Source organism: Rissa tridactyla, chromosome 5, assembly GCF_028500815.1.
Source record: "Rissa tridactyla isolate bRisTri1 chromosome 5, bRisTri1.patW.cur.20221130, whole genome shotgun sequence".
NCBI classification, from domain to species: Eukaryota; Metazoa; Chordata; class Aves; order Charadriiformes; family Laridae; genus Rissa; species Rissa tridactyla.
Genome location: NC_071470.1, coordinates 38508264 through 38525743, shown reverse-complemented (window position 1 = coordinate 38525743; position 17480 = coordinate 38508264). Strand labels below are relative to the sequence as shown.

The 17480-nt window shown below is 56.2% G+C and overlaps 4 protein-coding genes across 7 annotated transcripts in view; 1 reads left to right on the top strand and 3 right to left on the bottom strand.

Annotated features, from left to right (window-relative positions):
* The first annotated feature begins 820 nt into the window (after positions 1 to 820).
* On the top strand, positions 821 to 1899 carry LOC128910485 (neurophysin 1-like). Its single transcript, XM_054203738.1, has 3 exons — positions 821 to 940; positions 1126 to 1333; positions 1850 to 1899. The coding sequence occupies exons 1-3, from the start codon at positions 821 to 823 to the stop codon at positions 1897 to 1899; spliced, it is 378 nt and encodes a 125-aa protein (XP_054059713.1).
* A 1027-nt stretch (positions 1900 to 2926) lies between these two features.
* On the bottom strand, positions 2927 to 5641 carry MRPS26 (mitochondrial ribosomal protein S26). Its single transcript, XM_054203736.1, has 4 exons — positions 5346 to 5641; positions 4445 to 4582; positions 3575 to 3698; positions 2927 to 3169 (listed from the first exon to the last, which is right to left on the bottom strand). The coding sequence occupies exons 1-4, from the start codon at positions 5624 to 5626 to the stop codon at positions 3038 to 3040; spliced, it is 675 nt and encodes a 224-aa protein (XP_054059711.1). The 5' UTR covers positions 5627 to 5641; the 3' UTR covers positions 2927 to 3037.
* An 827-nt stretch (positions 5642 to 6468) lies between these two features.
* Positions 6469 to 8418, bottom strand: LOC128910484 (progonadoliberin-2). Its single transcript, XM_054203737.1, has 4 exons — positions 8397 to 8418; positions 7729 to 7877; positions 6704 to 6787; positions 6469 to 6593 (listed from the first exon to the last, which is right to left on the bottom strand). The coding sequence occupies exons 2-4, from the start codon at positions 7864 to 7866 to the stop codon at positions 6570 to 6572; spliced, it is 246 nt and encodes an 81-aa protein (XP_054059712.1). The 5' UTR covers positions 7867 to 7877; positions 8397 to 8418; the 3' UTR covers positions 6469 to 6569.
* A 2733-nt stretch (positions 8419 to 11151) lies between these two features.
* Positions 11152 to 17480, bottom strand: part of PTPRA (protein tyrosine phosphatase receptor type A) — a 125824-nt gene continuing 119495 nt past the window's right edge. For all 4 annotated transcript variants that reach the window (XM_054202219.1, XM_054202215.1, XM_054202216.1 and 1 more), the window contains 8 exons: positions 17243 to 17392; positions 17026 to 17119; positions 15567 to 15643; positions 13858 to 13992; positions 13358 to 13483; positions 12713 to 12864; positions 12257 to 12392; positions 11152 to 11560 (listed from right to left, as the gene is read on the bottom strand). In XM_054202219.1, the coding sequence (XP_054058194.1) occupies positions 11486 to 11560; positions 12257 to 12392; positions 12713 to 12864; positions 13358 to 13483; positions 13858 to 13992; positions 15567 to 15643; positions 17026 to 17119; positions 17243 to 17392 (945 nt within the window). In that variant the 3' untranslated portion in view covers positions 11152 to 11485. The remainder of the gene's footprint in view (positions 11561 to 12256; positions 12393 to 12712; positions 12865 to 13357; positions 13484 to 13857; positions 13993 to 15566; positions 15644 to 17025; positions 17120 to 17242; positions 17393 to 17480) is intronic.

The following is a 17480-nucleotide window of genomic DNA, read 5'->3' as shown; positions in this document are numbered from 1 at the left end:
CTCTGTGTGATTGCATCAGCCTTCGGCCCCATCCTCCCTGCTGTTTCTCTTGCGGATCCTTCACCTGCTGATGACGTGGTTCAGGCCATCACTTTCAAGCCCCATGTGCAGCTCCAGGGCAGAAACAATGGGGAAATTTGGGTTTTCGGGCCTTTGCCGATGAGGTTTGGTGTTTTCAGGCTGCCTCGGTGCTGTTAGATGACAGCAGGCAGGGACAGGCTTGGTGTCACCACCATCCCAGAGCGGGACAAGCCCAGCATTGAGCATCCCCCAGGGGCCAGGCAGGGACAGGCAGAAAGGACCACCACCACATTTCCCACCCCAGATCCCACACATGATCCCAGAGGAAGATACGGGTTTGGTTTCCCCCCCACCAGAAGGGATTTGAAGCCAAGGGAAGAACAATGTCCCTCTCGCCCCACTCGGGTGAATGCATCCCACCAGGCTATGGAGATGCCTTCCTTCATCCCTACCCAACCCATGCCATAGGGGTCCCGAACAGGACACAGAGTGACAAGCTCAGCAGCCCTAAGGGGTTGGCAGGGAAGGGACCCAAGCCCCAAACAGCATCCGCAGCCTCCGCACGTTTCCCCTGCCGCGGTCGGCGTCATCACCAAGGAGAAAACCAACACCTTGGCCTTGACCTCACGTCCTCGACCTCCGGCTATTAGCAGAGCCCTCCGGTGTGGAAAGCAATGCCTTGTGGTTTTTAAGGGAAACGGGTGACGCCGGTTCCAGCATCTTTAAGTAGGAGTCGGCACTATATATACACCACCGCTCGTTGGGACGAGGAGCCAAAAAGCTTCCGGACCCCACAGCCATGCCCTGCAAGGCGCTCGCCCTCTGCCTCCTGGGGCTCCTGGCTCTCTCCTCTGCTTGCTACATCCAGAACTGCCCCATTGGGGGCAAACGTGCCGTCCTGGACATGGAGATCAGGAAGGTAAGTCCTGGCGGGCTGGGAGACCTCCTAACCCCCTCCTTTCCTTCTCCCTACCTTCCCCAAGCCTCCCGAGGGCTCCTGCGGAGATGCCGGCAGGAGGGAGGAAAAGACCAGGGAAATGCTCGGCCTGACCCCAGATGCTTTTAACTCTCCCCCCACCTTTCTTCTCCCCTTTCCCCAACCAGTGCATGCCCTGTGGTCCCAGGAACAAGGGCGGCCGCTGCTTCGGTCCCAACATCTGCTGTGGAGAAGAGCTGGGTTGTTACATCGGCACCTCTGAAACCCTGCGGTGCCAGGAGGAAAACTTCTTGCCAACGCCCTGCGAGTCGGGACACAAGCCCTGCGGCGGCAGCGGAGGCAGCTGTGCGACCCCCGGAATCTGCTGCAGCAGCGGTGAGGGCAGAGCCGGGTCCACCTCCCTTCTGGGACCCTCATCATGACGGGGGTGGGGGGGGCGCTCACGCACCAGAGATAATAAGTGGGAGAGGGGATGTCACCCAAAGGATCGCCTTTGTCCTGTCCATCCATCTCCCCAACAGCCAGGGCCACCCCACTCAGCACAGACTTGATCCCGACGCCAGGGAAGGTGATAACAGACCATGAGGTTTCGGGGAAGGGGGAAAGCAGACAGCAACCACACTCAGGAGGCTGCGCAAGCAGCAGGAGCCCTCCGGTGCACAGCAGCCCTCCGGTGCACAGCAGCCCATGCCCCCTCCTGCTTTCATTATGGTTTTCCAAAAATCCCTGCCTGCTCCCTAAGTTAGATGCTACCAGAGATCCTGCTACAAATCCTGGGGAGTTACAGGGCACGAAGTGAACATGATCTTGCTCGAGGTTATTAGAAATCAGCACCAGGGGGTCTCTGAGGGCTGGTTTACACAGTGCTCTCCCCTTTCTCTCCCCGCGCAGAGGGCTGCGTGCTTGATTCATCCTGCGACCAAGAAATGCTGATTGCATAGACCACCCCGGAGAGAAGAACCTGCAGGATTCCTTATCTATCAAGCTGTACCAGCCCCGAATCAAGCCAAGAACAGATGAGCCAAGGTCTGTGACTCAGATTTCAGTGAATGATCTTAATTAGAAATAAAACTTGTACAGAAAAAAAAAAAAGTCTCTGTTTTTCATGTTCTTGCCTGGTTTAGGTACACTTGGGAGGGCTGTCTGGAGAGAAAAAGCCATTTTTAGGAAAGCGTAGATAAAAAGCAAGGATTTAGGGCTGATTCCTGCAGCTGGTGTTTTATCTGAGTGAGGGAGGGCAGAGGGACCTGCGGTCAAGCCTGCCTGGGCTCTGGCTGAAGCACAGCAAACTCCAGGCTGGTGTCAGGCAGCCCAAAAACGACCACACTAAGCCAGAACCGCCAAAGAGGACCCAGAGTAATTACAGTATTATCTACAACGTAAGCCCCAGGCGATGAGTACCATAAGGCTGAAGATGGGGGGGGCGGGGGGGACACACATAAAAGTCAGTATCATTTAGCCATCCTCTGCACAGTTTTCTCATTTAGCCACACCAACAGAGTGCAAAGGAGGGTTTAAAGGATCAGCAGGTCCTTACACCACAGCAGAAACCAGAAAGACAATTAATTCTTTCCCCTATCAGCAAAGAGTGAGAGGTCAGTGTTTCCTACGAAGCGATTCCAACTTTGTTTTCTTTCAAAAGCGTCTAAACGGGTCGACATACAAACCGTGCCGGGGCTACAACGGGGAGGCTCAGAGCCAGGACCCGCCTTGGGACCGTTCCCGCTCTTCCCCCCTACATGCTTTGTGTGAAAGCAGGAGGGATCCAAACACGTGGGAGGTGGATTCGCAGAGAGTCAGTGACAGGAATACGAACACCAGCAGCTTCTCAGGCAGCTTCTGTGCTGCCTCGCAGGGCTAAGACAGACTACTGGTGCCTCTGCTGCTTGTCGAAAGCCCAAGTTTCTCCCTCCCCCTCCCCCTTGCAGGCGTTAACCCTTCAGAAGAACCACAGCCAGACCCGCAGGCTTTTGTCAACAATTCTGTGGTCGATTTATACATTAAAAGGAAGAAACGGGCTCGTAAGTGGAGCCTCTGTACAGAGGCCAGGTTAGCACCCCCTGTCCTGGGCCGGGGCCGCTAAGACAACACCGTCCGTTTGACGATCCGTCCATCCTTGTCGATGGCAAAGTTGTAGTTGCGAGGGTTGTCCAGGCACTCCTCAATCCGCGCGTCCAGGTTCTCGGGGGTGATGAACGTTTTGGCTTCCTCCTGTATGAAGGACAAGTAGTGGCTCTTAACGCACATTAGCGGACGAGTCACTACGGGCAGCACACAAGCTGCTGGTGCCTGCAGAGCTCGTGGATCTCCGACAGATCCCGAGATGTCACCAGCATTGCCAGGATCTCAGCAGGAGCCGAGTCCAGAAGGAGGAAACCTTTATTCTCCCGCTCAGGATTATTCCACCCTGTTTTCAGAGCTCTCACTCAACCTCCTTCCCATTCACACACTGTCAACACTCCTCCTGGAAGGTGCCAACACTTGCATTCCCAGCTACCAACAAAAAATCTCCAGAAAATAAGCCTACGGCTTCCACATCGCTCCCACGGGCTGCTGTCAAACCCTTCACAGGGACTGCTGGCAGCATTCTCCCCAGCAGGCACCAGCTGCTCTCACCTGCAGCTGGAGAACCTCCTTCTCCTTTTCCTTCAGGAAAGCCTCCATTATCCGGGCCCTGTTCTCTGCAGCCTGTAACTTCTGCCTCTTCCGTTCTTCCTCTTCTTTCCTAATTCTTTCCTCTCTGCCATATGGAAAGGAAAACAAACCAACAAAGTTTTGGTGAATCCTCACGCCCTGTGGAGTGGCACTTTTCTGAGACACAATAATCCCTCAGGATGCAAAGAGCGCTTGTGCTGTCCCCAGTGCAGGGAGGGAGGAGAATTCCCCTCCTTCTGTGAGAGAAAAATCAATGCAAAACGTTAACGCAAAAGCTTTCAAAGTGACTGGCATGGACATGCGTGACGCTGATCTGAGACCTAGCAGGGTCTGGCTCCGTTCAGGAGCTCTAAGTCAGAGCACGTGATTCTTCTAGCAGTAACTGGATGGGGAAGCTTGAGTGCTTTGTGACGGGCCAAGGGACAGCAGCAGGGACGGGGCAGATGGGCTTTTCCCATTAACCTTCTCCAGATTTTGAGATTCAGCAGATGCTGATTTTCTTGGAAGCATCAACACAGTTCCTGTGCCTGACCAGAGGATGGCTCCCTGGGAGCAGTGCAGGAGGGAATGTGGAGAATGACACGCACCTCTGCAGGAGAGCAGGAGGCTGTCCAGAGCTCGGTAACGTACCCCTCAGCAGCAAGAGGCCCTGGAAACACGACTGCTCTGTATGCAGATTTATTTTTAAAAGGTCAAAATTTAGGTCAAGTGTCTTTGTGAAAAATAGAACATGACTCTGACCGACCCAGGTGTTGAATTTAGTTCTGTACAAGCAAAAGTCAAAGCCAGGAAGGGAAGTGGGCCCCTAGCTTCACATGGGGCCAGGCTGACCTGCGTGCCCGCTGCCGGGCATTCTCCGCCTCATTCCAGGCCATCAGGCGCCGGTGCTCCTCCATCAGCTCTGCCGAGTCCTCCCCAGACAGCAGTGCCTCCCGCTTCTTCTGCAGCACCTCGGCCCTGAACTCGGCCCTGCCGGGAGGGGAGGCCACTGAGCTGCTTGCTACCAGGGCCTGGGTGCCATGGGGGGGTTCTCCCAAGCCTACCCCATAGCAGAGCCAGCCCCACCGTCCCGATTTTCCCCTGCCCCACAGCTATCCCAGCCCCACCACCCTGGCTCTGCTGTACCCCACAGTAACTGGAGTCTAGCTGTCCCTGCTCCAAAGTGGCCCCAGACCCCTCAGCCCTCCCCTGCCCCACAGCCCCATAACCAGCCACCTGCACCACAGCAAGCCATCTCACAGCAGCACCACAAACGCACAGCCAGCCCCACAACCCACCTCTGCACCACAGCAGCCCCAAATGGCCACAAGCCAGACCTCTCCTGCCCCACAGCCTGTCCCCTGCCCTACAGCAGTCTCATACCCAGAGCCAAAGACAGCCCCCCAACCCTCCCCTACCCCACAGCAGCTCCACAGCCCTATACCCAGCTTCCTGCCCTATAACCAGAGCCACAGCCAGCTACCGAACCCTCCCCTGCCCCACAGCAGCCCCATAGACCTATACCCAGCCCCCTGCCCCACCGCAGTCCCACAGACCTATACCCAGCCCCCTGCCCCACAGCAGTCCCATACCCAAAGCCACAGACAGCCCTCCAACTCTCCCCTACCCCACAGCAGCCCCACAGCCCTATACCCAGGCCCCTGGCTCACAGCAGCCCTACGGCCCCAAGGCCCGGCCTCCCGACTCCCCCCTCCACAGCCTCTGCCCTCCCCTCCATCCCCCGGGCGGGTACCGGAGGGCGCCGAGGACCAGCCGGTGCTGCCGGTACCGCTCGGTGACCACCAGCAGCTCCTCAGGGTCGACGGGCGGCGGCACCTTCACCCGCGACGCCTTGGACTTGGCGGGAGGGTCGTGCCGCGTCTTACGGCCCCGCGCCGGGACCAGCCGCGGCCCCCAGGCGGGGAAGGGGCCGGTACCGGTACCGGGGCCGGAGCCGGGTCCCGGGCGGGCGGCAGGGCCCAGCGCGGCCGCCAGGGCCGGCCCCAGGCGGCAGCGCCTCAGCGCCGGCAGCATGGCGGCCCGCCGGACCGGACGTGACGTACAGGAACCGCCCGCGAGGCACCGTGAGGAAGGGAGCGCGCAGCGGGGGCTGACGGGAAATGTAGTGCGGGACACGGCACTCCCCGGGACATGGCACCCCCCCCGTGATACACGGCGCCCCACGGGATACAGCAGCCACCCTGTGGGACACAGACACCCGCGAGACACGGCACCACCCACGGGACACGGCACACCCCCCCCGGGGACACAGACACGCCACGGGACACGGACGCCCATAGGACACGGCGCCCCACGGGACAGAGACACCCCACCGGGACACGGCAGCTCCGCGGGGGACACGGCACCCCCCGCAGGATACAGCCACCCACGGGACACAGACACCCGTAGGACACGGCACCCCCTGGAAACGGCCCCGCAGGACAAAGCCCAACGAGACACAAGTTCCCCACGGGAAACACGCTCCCCCCGCCCCCCCCGGCCCGTTCTCGGGACAGAGCCCCCCATAAAACACAGCCCCCCGTGGTACAAGCCCCTCCCCACCCGAGGCACAGCCTCCCACGGGACACCACCCCCCCGCACGGGACACAGCCTTGCGGGACACGGCACCCTGCAGGGGACATCCCCCGCCCCCACGGGACACGGCATCCCCCACGGGACTTAGCCCCCTAGGAGACACATCCCCCCCATCGGACACCCCCATCCCCCCCACGAGACACAGCTCCCCGCGGCACACAGCCCCCCACACACACTTGCATCTCCGCCCCCCCCCCCAGCACACCCCCACGCGGGACACCCTCCAGGCCGGACGCCCCCGGCAGCCGCCACCACTGAGGACAAGGTCCCCCTCGAGCCCCTTTATTGCCCGCGGGGACCCGCCAGTGGGTCGTGGGGGGGCTCGGTGTGTCACGGGTGGGCTCGGTGGGTCCCGCTCCCGCCTGGGGTCGGTGGGTGCCGCTCAGCGGCGGCGCAGCGCAGCCCCCTGCGGGAGCGGCAGCGGGGTCGGTGGGGCCGGGGCCGGTGGGGGCCGGTACCGGCCCCCACCCCCGCGGTGGTCCCCCGACCCGTGTTCCCCCCCTCGTCCCCGCTCACCAGCAGCGGCTCCTCCCGCCGCGGGGCCGGCGGCTGCCGGGGGGGGCACGGGGGCGGGCTGCAGCGCCAGAGCCGGGACGGGACCTGCGGGAGAGCGGCCGCCGTGGGGGGGACGGGACCGGCGGGGCACAACCCCCGGGGACGGGGAGGCTGGGGGGGATATAAACTCGGGGCGGAGGGGGTTAATCCGGGAGGGGATAATCCGGGGAGGATAATTTGGAGAGGGTAACCCGGAGGGGGGAATACATCCGGGGGGGTAATTTTGGGGGGGAGATGATGTCGGGGGGGGGATATTCCAAGGGGAGGGCTAATCGAGGGAGGATAATTTGGGGAAGCATAACCGGTGTGTGTGTGTGTATAATCTGGGGGGGGGATAATCCGAGGAGGGGGAGTAAATCGTGAGGGAGATGAGCGCAGGGGGGTGACGATCCGTGGGGGCGTGTAACTCCGAGGGGGGTGATCTCGGTGGAGAAGAGCAGTACCGGGGTGGGGTGGGGGGCCGATAAACTGGGGGCGGGGGATAAATCGGGGAGGATAATCTGGGAAAGGGTAACCCGGGGCGGGGGGGGGGGGGGGGGGCGGAAATCGGAAGGGATATAAATCCGGGGGCCGTAATTCGTGGGGGGGAGATGACCACCGGGAGGGGATAATGCGAGGCGGGGGGGAGAGTATAATATCGGTGGGGGTGGGAGGGGGGTAACTCGGTGGGGGAGATAACCACGAGGAGGGATAACCTGGGGGAGGAGGGGATAATCCAGGGAGGGGGATAACCCGGGGAGGGGGATAATGCCGGGGGGGGCGGAAATAACCCCGGGAGCAGGAGGCTTTTACCCTGAGGGGGGCGGGTACAACAATCCGGGGCGTGTGTGACCCCAGGGGGGGTATAAACCCTGGGGCAGAAGGGTAACCCCAGGGCAGGGGGACACGACACGGGTGGGGGCATCACCCTGGGGGTGGGGGAACCCCAGGGGGGGTAACACCCCGGGGGTGGGGGGTGTCATCACCGGGGGGGCGCGGGTCCCTACCTGCAGGGCCGGGGGCGGGGCGAGGTCCCGCTTGCCCCCCGGGTACCAGCCATGGGACCAGTGCTGGCCGGGGCAGCGGGGCACGGCGGCGGCCAGCAGCAGCAGCGCCAGCAGCAGCAGGGACACGCGGGGTGCCATGGCCGGGGGGGCTGCGGGGGCAGAGGGGTCTCTGTCCCACCGGCACCCACCCCAGTGGGTGCCCCGGGGGGGCTGCTGGGGGCTGGCTGGAGGTGCTGGAGGGATGAGCACCCATGGCTGCTGCCTGGGGTGGCTTGGGTGCAATGAAGATGGGCACCACGGGGTCCCATTTGGGGTGGTTTTGGGGATGGAGATGCTGGAGGGGATGAGCACCCATGGGTGCTCTTTGGGGTGGGTTTGGGATGGAGATGGTGGAGGGGATGAGCACCCTGGGGTGCTGCATGGGGTGGGTTTGGGGCTTGGATGTTGGAGGGGATGAGGACCCATGGGTGCTCTTTGGGGTGGGTTTGAGGATGGAGATGCTGGAGGGGATGAGCACCCCGGGGTGCTGCTGGGGTTCGGGTCCAGCAAGGACGCACACCTTGGGGTGCTGTTAGAGTCTGATTCAGGGCGAGCAGGACCACCACCCCAGGGTCCACATGTGCCGCCAGCACCCACCCACCCACCCCCCGCCGCTGGGGCAGCCTCACCTGGCTGGGTGGACGTCGGTGGTGGCAGTGGCTGCCTGGTGCCGTGGCCGGCCGGGCTGGGCACCGCTATTTGTAGGGCTGGGCGACAGTGACGTCGGCCCCGCTGCTGCTCCCACGGGGGACCGTGACCTCGCCGATGGCGTCGGCCTCCTCGTGTCAGCGCCTGCCGCCTCCTTCCCTCCACAAATCCCCTTGACACTGCAGGACAACACCCTGACACCTCTTTTTTTGGGGGGGTCTGCCCCTCTGACCCTGCTCTGGCTCAGATGGTCCCCAGCCCTGTGACCAACACATCCAGGAGCCGCTTTGCAGCCCCGGGGGACGCTCCTAGTGAAGGGGGTGGGGGGGAGCAAACCCTTGGTGCCTCAGTTTCCCCACCCAGCACCGTCCCCAATTTCACCCGTTCTCCCCCAATTTCAGCTTCATCACCCCCACGTCAGGGCCAGGTGCTGGCAACGGCCAGGCAGCCCAAAGCCTCTGGCTCAGGGGATGTGATGGAGCCTGGGAAAGGGATTTTGGCAGGATCCGTCCCCAGATTATCTCCAGCAACTGCTCGCATCCCTGCTATTTGCGGTGGGATGCGGCAGAAGGACTGGGCCACAGCAGATGCTGCGGCAAAAGGTCAGGGCAGCTCCCCAAGATCCTAAAATTCCTTCATCCCCACAGCGATCCCAGGAAGGAAGGAAAAGGGGAAAAACCTCATTATTATCACTGGGAAGCAGCCAGCACCCAGCGGGCAGAGGGACAGAGCCGCTTGGGGTGCTCGGTGTCCCCAGGGAGAGCATCGGTAGTGGGCAAGTGCGCCCCTCCCCCATCCCAGGAGGGTCCGCGTTTCTTTTGGGATCAGCAGGTTTAGTTCCGAGCATGACTTCCAGCTTTGTCCAAAAGCCCCCCAAATTCAGGAGTCAAAGTCTACTAATGAAGTGATGATGCTGGGGTTCATGATGGGGTGGCAGGTGATGGAACGGGGACGACAACGGCAGTGAGGTAATTTTTGGGGCATGTTTTGGGTTGCTGGGGGGTGGTGTCCCTTTGTCTGTGTGCCCCCACCGAGCCACTCCCACCCCAGGAAATCCCCCTGGGATGGAAAAGCTACACTGGAAAACTCGGATACCTTGATGCATGGGGTGGCTTTTCCCGTGGTTTCCTAGAGTTCCACCCCATATCCCCCGAGTCTTCCCTTGGCTGGGCAAGGATGTCACCGTCCCTTTGCCTTGCCACCCCCCTCATGCTCCTGATCACCGCCCCGGGTGCCCAGACACATCCTTGGGGTGAAACCTCCACTCCGACCCTAGTTCTCCCAGTGCCTGCAGCAGAGGATGGAGCTCCCCCGGTTAACCAGGGCATAGTCCCCCTCACTGCAGGAGGAACAAGGAAGGTATTTCATCAGACACCTCTTTGTAACAAAAAACCTATTAAAATCAACCATATTAACCTTTCTTTTTTAATATAGAAGTGCTGCACCCTTGGGTCTTCAGGACTTTTCTTGGCCCTTAGGACTCTTCTTGTGCCCTGTCCCATCACCAGCATTAGGGTTTCCTTAGATTTTTCTTCTTCTGGGAAGGGAACAATAAAAATCCTCTTTCTCTGACAACCCAAATTCATCTCCATGATGGAGCCTCCATAGGGGAAAAAAAAAAAAAAAAAAGAGGAATATTCCCTAAGCTTGTCTGGAAGGCAGCAAGGGCACCCTCCAGGCTGGAGAAGGGTCTCCTTCAGCTTTAAAAACCTGTGAATGCTTTAGCAGTGACCATCTGGAGACCATCTTGAGGTCTTAAACTGCAAGAGGGTAGGTTGAGATTGGACATAAGGAGGAAATTCTTTATGACAAGGGTGGTAAAACAGTGGAAGAGGTTCCCCAGAGAAGTTGCGGATGACCCATCATTGGAAGTGTTCAAGGTCAGGTTGAATGGGGCTTTGATAAACCTGATTTAGTGGGAGGTGTCCCTGCCCATGGCAGAGGGGTTGGAACTAGATGATCTTTGACCTGTGCCATGGTGCTATGAAAACAAGATGAGTTTGTTAGGCTGGGCCACTGCACCACCAAATACAGTTTTGAGATGGCTCCAGAATTTCTCTTTCACTGCTGTTACAGAGCAAGAGGAGGGAAGGGTGTGGATGGCACTTGGGAAGAGACACAATGGGTGAGAACACGGAGCTCGGACAGCGTGGAGCCGCTTTCTTCTCCAGCCAGAGCCCCCAGACCCCACGCAGCAGCATCCCTTGCTGCTGGGAGCCCGCGGGTACCGCTCCCTCCTGGAAGGGACCAGTGGGGATGGCAGGGCCATCACAAGCGTCCATCGTGATAACCCCTGTGGCAGGTCTAAAATCTGGCACCAAATACATGGACGTTTCCTTCAGGGAGCAAAAACCCTTTTGTTTTTCTGTTGTTGGGTTGTTTTTTTTTTTTTCTTTTTTTTTTCCTGGGGTTGAAATCCCAACGGTCACTGCTCATTATGGTTTCCAAACCAGCAGCACCTGGTGGCCTGACCCTGAAGGAGGAACCTTTTATGTTTTTTATACAAAAATTAGGATATTTATATATATATACACACACACAGAATAAGCTTTTTGGTTTTTTCTTCTCCTTTTTTTTTTTGAAAGAGCTGACCCACAGAAAAATGTGAAACCATTTCCCTGCAGGTTCGGAAAAGCTTGTGCTTGTGGGGTTGTGGTTTTGTTGTTTTTGTTTTTTTTTCAGATGAGATCCAGGATATCTTTTTCTTCTTTTTTTTTTTTTTTTAAAAAGGCTTTACTCCCTCAAGAAAAAAAAAAAAAAGATTTACAAACAAAATAACAGCCTGTATCAACTCTCCAGAAGAGAGATGGTATGACAATATTAATCCAAACATCACGCTATTTAATTCCCCAATAAAACATTGGAAAAAAAGGAGCCAACAGTATCTGCACTAACACTTTGCTACATATAAAATCTCCAGCTAATATGAAGCTTATGGTACCAACCTCTAAAACAGTTAAGATATATACACATATTTTTTGGGGGGGTATATTAACAAACAGAATATTACAAAATATTAAAGAAGGCAACTCTTCTGTCATTTGTTTCAGGGCGTGGAGTTTTTTTTTCTTCACTTGAAGTTGGCGTAGTCTGAGAAGGCGTCGATATATTCCTGCACCACCTTGTAGCAGAATTCGTACTGTTCCTGCGGGATTCAGGAAGAGCACAACATTAGAGCAAGAAAATTCACACTTGAGACATAATTTGATGTTTCATGGTCTGTGGCAAGCTGGGACCAAGCATAGTCAGGTGTCCTCAGCCCAGACTGAGGGCAGGAACAGGACTCCCACCCGTCAGCATGTCCCACCTCCTTTGTGCCCCCCAAAAATGGGCTGCCCACCCTCCTTCCTGTGGTGCCACCAGCAAAAGAAACTTGCTTTCCCCTTCCTCTCTGAGGTCCGATTTTGATCCCAAAAATGCTTTTATTTGAATCCCTGAGCATCCTTGCAAACCCCTCTTGCAAGACCTCATCTAGTCCTGCCTTCTCCTCCCCTCCCTGCCCTGCTGCCTGCCCAAGCCCGTGTCACAGCCGCTCCAGGACAGGTTTCCAGGCTCTTGGAGCCCATAAAAATGTAGGCTGTGGCTGAGGACGTCTCCAGGCAGGCTCCTACGGCTTGTGTCAGTGCTCAAAAGGTGCCGTCAGCCGGCCAAGCTCCACTCTTCCAGATGTCCTAACAGGAGGAAGGGGCAATACTTTCTGACCCATCTCCATCCCTTACTCTTTCATGGAGAGAGAAAACCTTCAACTGAGGAAGTTTTTGCTCAACATCGAGTCCCCAGCTCGTTGTCGCTGAGGTCTGGGGTGGCAGGAGGAGCACGGGGTGTGTTCAGCTGTGCTTACCAGTGTCTGCACCATATGCGGCCTCTGTAGTCTTAAACTCTTCACTGTCTGAAAGACGTCAAGAATCCCTTCTGCCTTCACCCTTTCCAGGACAGTGCTCAGCGCGCAGAAGGTGCCTGTTCTTCCTGCTCCAGCACTGGCAAAGGGAAACCAGAAGGTAAAGGAAACCGCCTGTCCTGACCATGTTGGCTTTGCTCAGGGGACAATCCATAGGGGAACCACCAGAGAACTGTAGGAGCTGATGGTCCTGCCCCATCCTCTCCTAGTTTAGTGAGGACATGCTCTACAAGACTGAAGCCTTGTTGCTTAGCTGAGCAGGAAAACCCTGTACCACATCTGCCCCAGCTGCTCCTGCTCAGCCCAAGTCTTCTGATGGACATTTGACCATCTTCAAAACTTCTTGCAGAGCAGGTCCCCTTGGAGGGGTGGCCAACCGCTGCTCCACCTGAGCTTTACCTGCAGTGCACAGTGATCGGGTGGTTGCCAGACTGCTGCTGCTGCTTCTGCACAGCCGCGATGATGTTGATCATTCCCTTCCCATCCCCAGGGATCCCAACTTCTGGCCAGCCATGGAAATGAAACTGCCGAATCTGTCGGCTCTTGTTTTCCTGGTGGAAGAGCACAGTTCAAGGTCAGTAAGCTGGTGGGAGACCTGTATCAAGAAACCCACCAGCTCAAGGCTTTGGGAAAACCATCTGCTTAGGAAAGCTGTCTGCATGTGGAGAGGAGGCATTCCTGTGGCATGGAGCAGGGCAGGATGTGGGGAACAGGGAGCAGGAGGGAAGCTGGGTGGTGGGCACAAGGACGTAGTAGAAGGAGGATGAGGGCTGCTGGGTGGCAGCAGGGCAGAGGGGCTGGATGAGAAGAGATCAGCAGGACAGGAATCCCCACAGGTGGGAGGTAAGCATAGGGAAGTAGGTGGGTTTGCAAGGGATGGATGCTACTTTGGGATGACAGGGAGACAATGGAGCTGAAGATGCCAGAAGGAAGGTCCAGCACTTGCAAGAGGAATTGCAAAGTGCCATAAACATCAGCAAGGGTTAATGACAGCCAACCCAAGAGTGCCCAGAGCTCTCCACGGGGAGAAGGCCAGACTCTTACCCTGGTGTTCGTTACCAGCAGGTCCCGCACTGTATAGCTCTCGCACTCCTCCTCTTTCTTCAGCTCCACAGTGATGTCTCCATAGGACACAGAGCCATCAGATGGCCAGTACTGGGCACACTTCTCCTAAGAAAGGAGGGCACAGGATAAAAACCCTGTATTTTTCCCCATGGGCTTGAATGGAAGAAGTCTTCTCCTGGGGCTCGCAGCTGCCCAAAGCCAGGTGGGATCCAATGAGCTCACTTTGGAGAGGAACTTCCTGCTGCATTGAGAACTGAGGGTCCAGAGTGGGTTTATTGAACATCTCCCCACCCTTGGTCTACACACAATTGCATTCTTTGCATTAGAAGTAGAGGATGAAATACATTTCCTGCCAGAGAAGGGGTGAAATAGTACCCAATGTGGGTGACGCTGGCAGCGCAGGGGCCGTCGGGACATTTTAAGGGGTCACACTGATTTATTTCGCTGGTGCTCAAATGCAGCTATCCCCGCGCACTTACCTGGCCTCTCTCCTCCAGTTCTGTTAGCATCACTATGGAGCAGGATTTCCACTCCCAGATCATCCTCCAGAAGTCCTCTATTGTGTGCTGCAGCGGTCCTTGGCTGGCAATATAGGAGTCCTTCTGGCGATAACCCTGCAATTTGAAAACAGGGTTAGCAGTGAATCGGCAGTGCCCGGTTGCTGAGGCGCCGAGGGTTAGCAGCGGGAGGAACGCTCTTGGACATGGTCAGGTTAGCAAGCTCAGTTAAATTTTGGGACCATTGTGACTGTGCATGTGAATACCCACAGCCTGGGCAGAGAAACCGGCTCTCACTACGTCCTCGTGCACGGGCCACACCACCGCTCAGCAGCTGAAGTGCCATCAACCAGCGCTTCACCGTGGTAAGACCTTTGTTTTTAAAGAAATGCAGCTGGAGGGGGATCGTATTCCCTACACACACATGGCCTTATCCATTTGGTGAAGAAAGATTTGGGTTTCCAGCACTCCTAAGTGACGTTGCAAAGTCTGAGCATTGCAGAGCCTTGCCCAAGCTCCAAGTACTTCAGGTATGATTTTTACTGGGGATTTTTGGAAGAAGTAAGCAAAACTAGATGGAACTAGATGATCTTTAAGTTCCCTTCCAACCCAAACCATTCTATGATCTATGAAACCCAGTAGTAAGTCTGGATGACTCTGGCTCTTCCACAACCACAAAGTGCTTCTGTTTCCAAAACCCCTCCGATGTTCCCCTGTGCCCTCGCTGCAAACTGTGACTAAAGATGCTTCGTCATTTGGAGCTTGTCATTTAAGCAAAGTTCAGCAGAGGCAGGAAATTGAATCCTCAACAAAAATTGCTTACGTGACATTTAAGCTTTCTGATCTCGATGCAGACAGAACAAGGCAGCTGCTCCCGGCTGCGTTGTGTCAGATGCTCACGCAGCCAGAGCAACCCGCAGAGACCCAGGAAAGGAGATTTCAGGGAGCAATTAATTTGGGATGTTATAACTAGGAATATGCTGGTTTTACTGGTTCAACCCATGGGAGTAATCATCCTTTGGGGGGAAAAAAACCCCCGACCATTAGGAGATGAAAATAGAAATTGGGCAAGAAAAGAGCAGGGCTTTGTTACTTAGCCAGCGCTGGCATCACTGCATGAAGATAAATACTCATACGAGATGTCCCCTGAAGTCAACAGTATTACTCACACGAAAAAGATGTGCAATTACTTACCTCCTCGTTGAAGGGAGGAAAGCACTTAACCTCTCTGCCTTGCCTCCTCCCGTCACCCAGACAGGTATAATGGGATTGACCTGTTTTTTCTCAAGGGTTTTGGGATCTGTGTATTGCTCCATTACCTAATCTAGTGGATGTTTTCTGACCAAATGAACAGTGCTGTATAGCAATCATTTCCACGGCTATATGCATCCGTTTCTCCAAAGCCATCATCAGAGCCTGGAGTTGCAGAAGTGAGACTAGGATCTGGGGGGTCTGCTCAAGCTCCAGCTCTCCTCTCCCATTATCCGTGGGTCACAAGGAAACTGTATATACAGAGGGGTTTTTGGAGAAAGAAACTAGCATCACCTGGTGACACAGAGCAAAGTCAAGTGGAAAGAGCCTCACAAAACCCAGAGAAGAAACGTTTTGAGAAAAATCCTTTCCATAGGAAGCAGCACGAGGTAAAGAGTTTCCACTGTGTGAAGAAGGAAAGAAGATTAAAGAAGACTCACATCAATGAAGGAAGCGTTTACATAGTCTGTGTTCTCTTCACCTCTCTTCACTGGAATGATTACTCTGTTGAACTCATCTGAAACAGAAGCGGAATGATCTGAGTTTTGGGGAACACCTTCAAAGCATGACTCCGTGATAACCAGCATGGTCTTTAGCTGGGAAGTCACCAAGCCCTAGGTGAGAGGACAGAGATATGGGAAGGGGAGCTCTGTGTTTACAGCACCCGACTGGGACAGGAGACAGTTCTGTCTTCTGCCATGCCCTGGTTTGGGGAAGGAGAAGGGGATGCTGAGGACCCCAGCAGCAGGCCCTGCTCAACACAGGGACTCCCTTCTCCCTCGAGACTGAAAGCCTCAGCAGCATAAACCTGCTGAGAAGAAAGTCATGGCAGTGAAAAGGCAGAATGAAAGCAAGAAAGCGCCAAGGCCAATGTTATATTTGGCCATGAAAAAACACCTGCCCTTGACTCTGCCCCATCCCTTCATGCTACCCCTGCTTGAGCAGAGGGTTGGACCAGATGACCTCCAGAGGTCCCTTCCAAACCTAGCCAGTCTGTGAGTCTACTACTGTGTGCACAAATGGCTCTGTCTTGACAGCTCCTGAGTGCTCACAGAATCACAGAGTGGTTGAGGTCGGAAGGGACCTCTGGAGATCAGCTGGTCCAACCTCCCTAGTCCAGCAGGACGACCTAGAGCTGGTTACCCAGGACTGTGTCCAGATAGCTTCTGAGGATCTCCAAGGATGGAGACTCCACATCCTCCCTGTCCCAGTGCTCAGTCACTTTCGCAGACAAAAGGTGTTTCCTGACATTCAGGGAGACCCTCTTCTGTCTCAGTTTGTGCCCATTGCCCCTTGTCCTGTCTGGAAAGAGCCTACCTCCGTCCTCTTTCCACCATCCCTTCAGGTATTTACAGACATTGATGAGACCCTCCTGAGCCTTCTCTTCTCCAGGCTGAACAGTCACAGCTCTCAGCTTTTTCTCATAGCAGAGATGCTCCAAACCCTTCATCATCTTCGTGGCCCTTTGCTGGATTCTCTCCAGTCTGTCCACACCTCTCTTCTACCAGGGAGCCCAGCACCGGACACAGTGCTCCAATGTGGCCTCACCAGTGCTGCACAGAGCAGAAGGATCACCCCCCCCACACCTGCTGGCTATGCTTTGTCTAACGCAGCCCAGGACACCACTGGCCACCTTTGCCTCAAGGTCAACTTGGTGTCCCCCAGGACCCCCAGGTCCTTTCCTGCCAAGTTGCTTTCCAGCTGGGCGGCCTCAGCACATACTGGTGCCTGGGGTTGTTCCTTCCCCCACCCCAGGGGCAGGACTTTGCAGTTCTCCTTGTTGAACATTGTGAGGTTCCTGTTGGCCCATTTCTCCAGCCTGACTCCTGTCTCCACAATCACCCAAATGGTTCCCTCACCCACTGGGCATGCTTTCCCCAAGAAACAAACAAGTCTTACATGGAATTATCTGAAGCACCCTGTTCTTCTTCATATTTGCCGGTAAGTTGCCCGTTCTCATCTTGTCATTCTGAATTTTGATTGAAGTGAGCTTCTGCAGAGGAAGGAACGAAAGCAGAGGTAGCGTTCAGAGCTGCTCCAGGCAAGGCAAGCACATGGTGGTCCCCACAGCTCAGCACCATCTGAGCAGATCCACCAGGACAAGAATCACACTTACCTTGAACTCCTCTTCCAGCCCATTGCTGCTGGTTCCTGGCACTTTGTTGTAGATCTTCTGAAGGTGGATTTCTAATGAGGTCACCTCCAGCTCCGTGTCACCGTAGAGATAGTGCTCCAGAAGTGCTTGGTATATGAACACATACTGCATCTGCAATGGTTGCAGGGAGAAGCCATCAGCCTCTGCTCCATGCTCAGCAAGCGCATCTCGGTGCCTGCGCACATGCTGGCAGCAAACC

Bases quoted from the DNA above. Each gene is read 5' to 3' on its own strand.
- LOC128910484 (XM_054203737.1), bottom strand. From the start codon at position 7,866: ATGGCACCCCGCGTGTCCCTGCTGCTGCTGGCGCTGCTGCTGCTGGCC. The intron at 6,788-7,728 runs GTAGGGACCCGC...GCTCTCCCGCAG, and splicing joins CCCCGCCCCCGGCCCTGCAG to GTCCCGTCCCGGCTCTGGCG. The intron at 6,594-6,703 runs GTGAGCGGGGAC...CCGCTCCCGCAG, and splicing joins GGCGGGAGGAGCCGCTGCTG to GGGGCTGCGCTGCGCCGCCG.
- LOC128910485 (XM_054203738.1), top strand. From the start codon at position 821: ATGCCCTGCAAGGCGCTCGCCCTCTGCCTCCTGGGGCTCCTGGCTCTC. The intron at 941-1,125 runs GTAAGTCCTGGC...TTCCCCAACCAG, and splicing joins TGGACATGGAGATCAGGAAG to TGCATGCCCTGTGGTCCCAG. The intron at 1,334-1,849 runs GTGAGGGCAGAG...CTCCCCGCGCAG, and splicing joins CGGAATCTGCTGCAGCAGCG to AGGGCTGCGTGCTTGATTCA.
- MRPS26 (XM_054203736.1), bottom strand. From the start codon at position 5,626: ATGCTGCCGGCGCTGAGGCGCTGCCGCCTGGGGCCGGCCCTGGCGGCC. The intron at 4,583-5,345 runs GTACCCGCCCGG...CCCTCCCGGCAG, and splicing joins CTGGTCCTCGGCGCCCTCCG to GGCCGAGTTCAGGGCCGAGG. The intron at 3,699-4,444 runs GTCAGCCTGGCC...TCCATATGGCAG, and splicing joins GCCCGGCAGCGGGCACGCAG to AGAGGAAAGAATTAGGAAAG.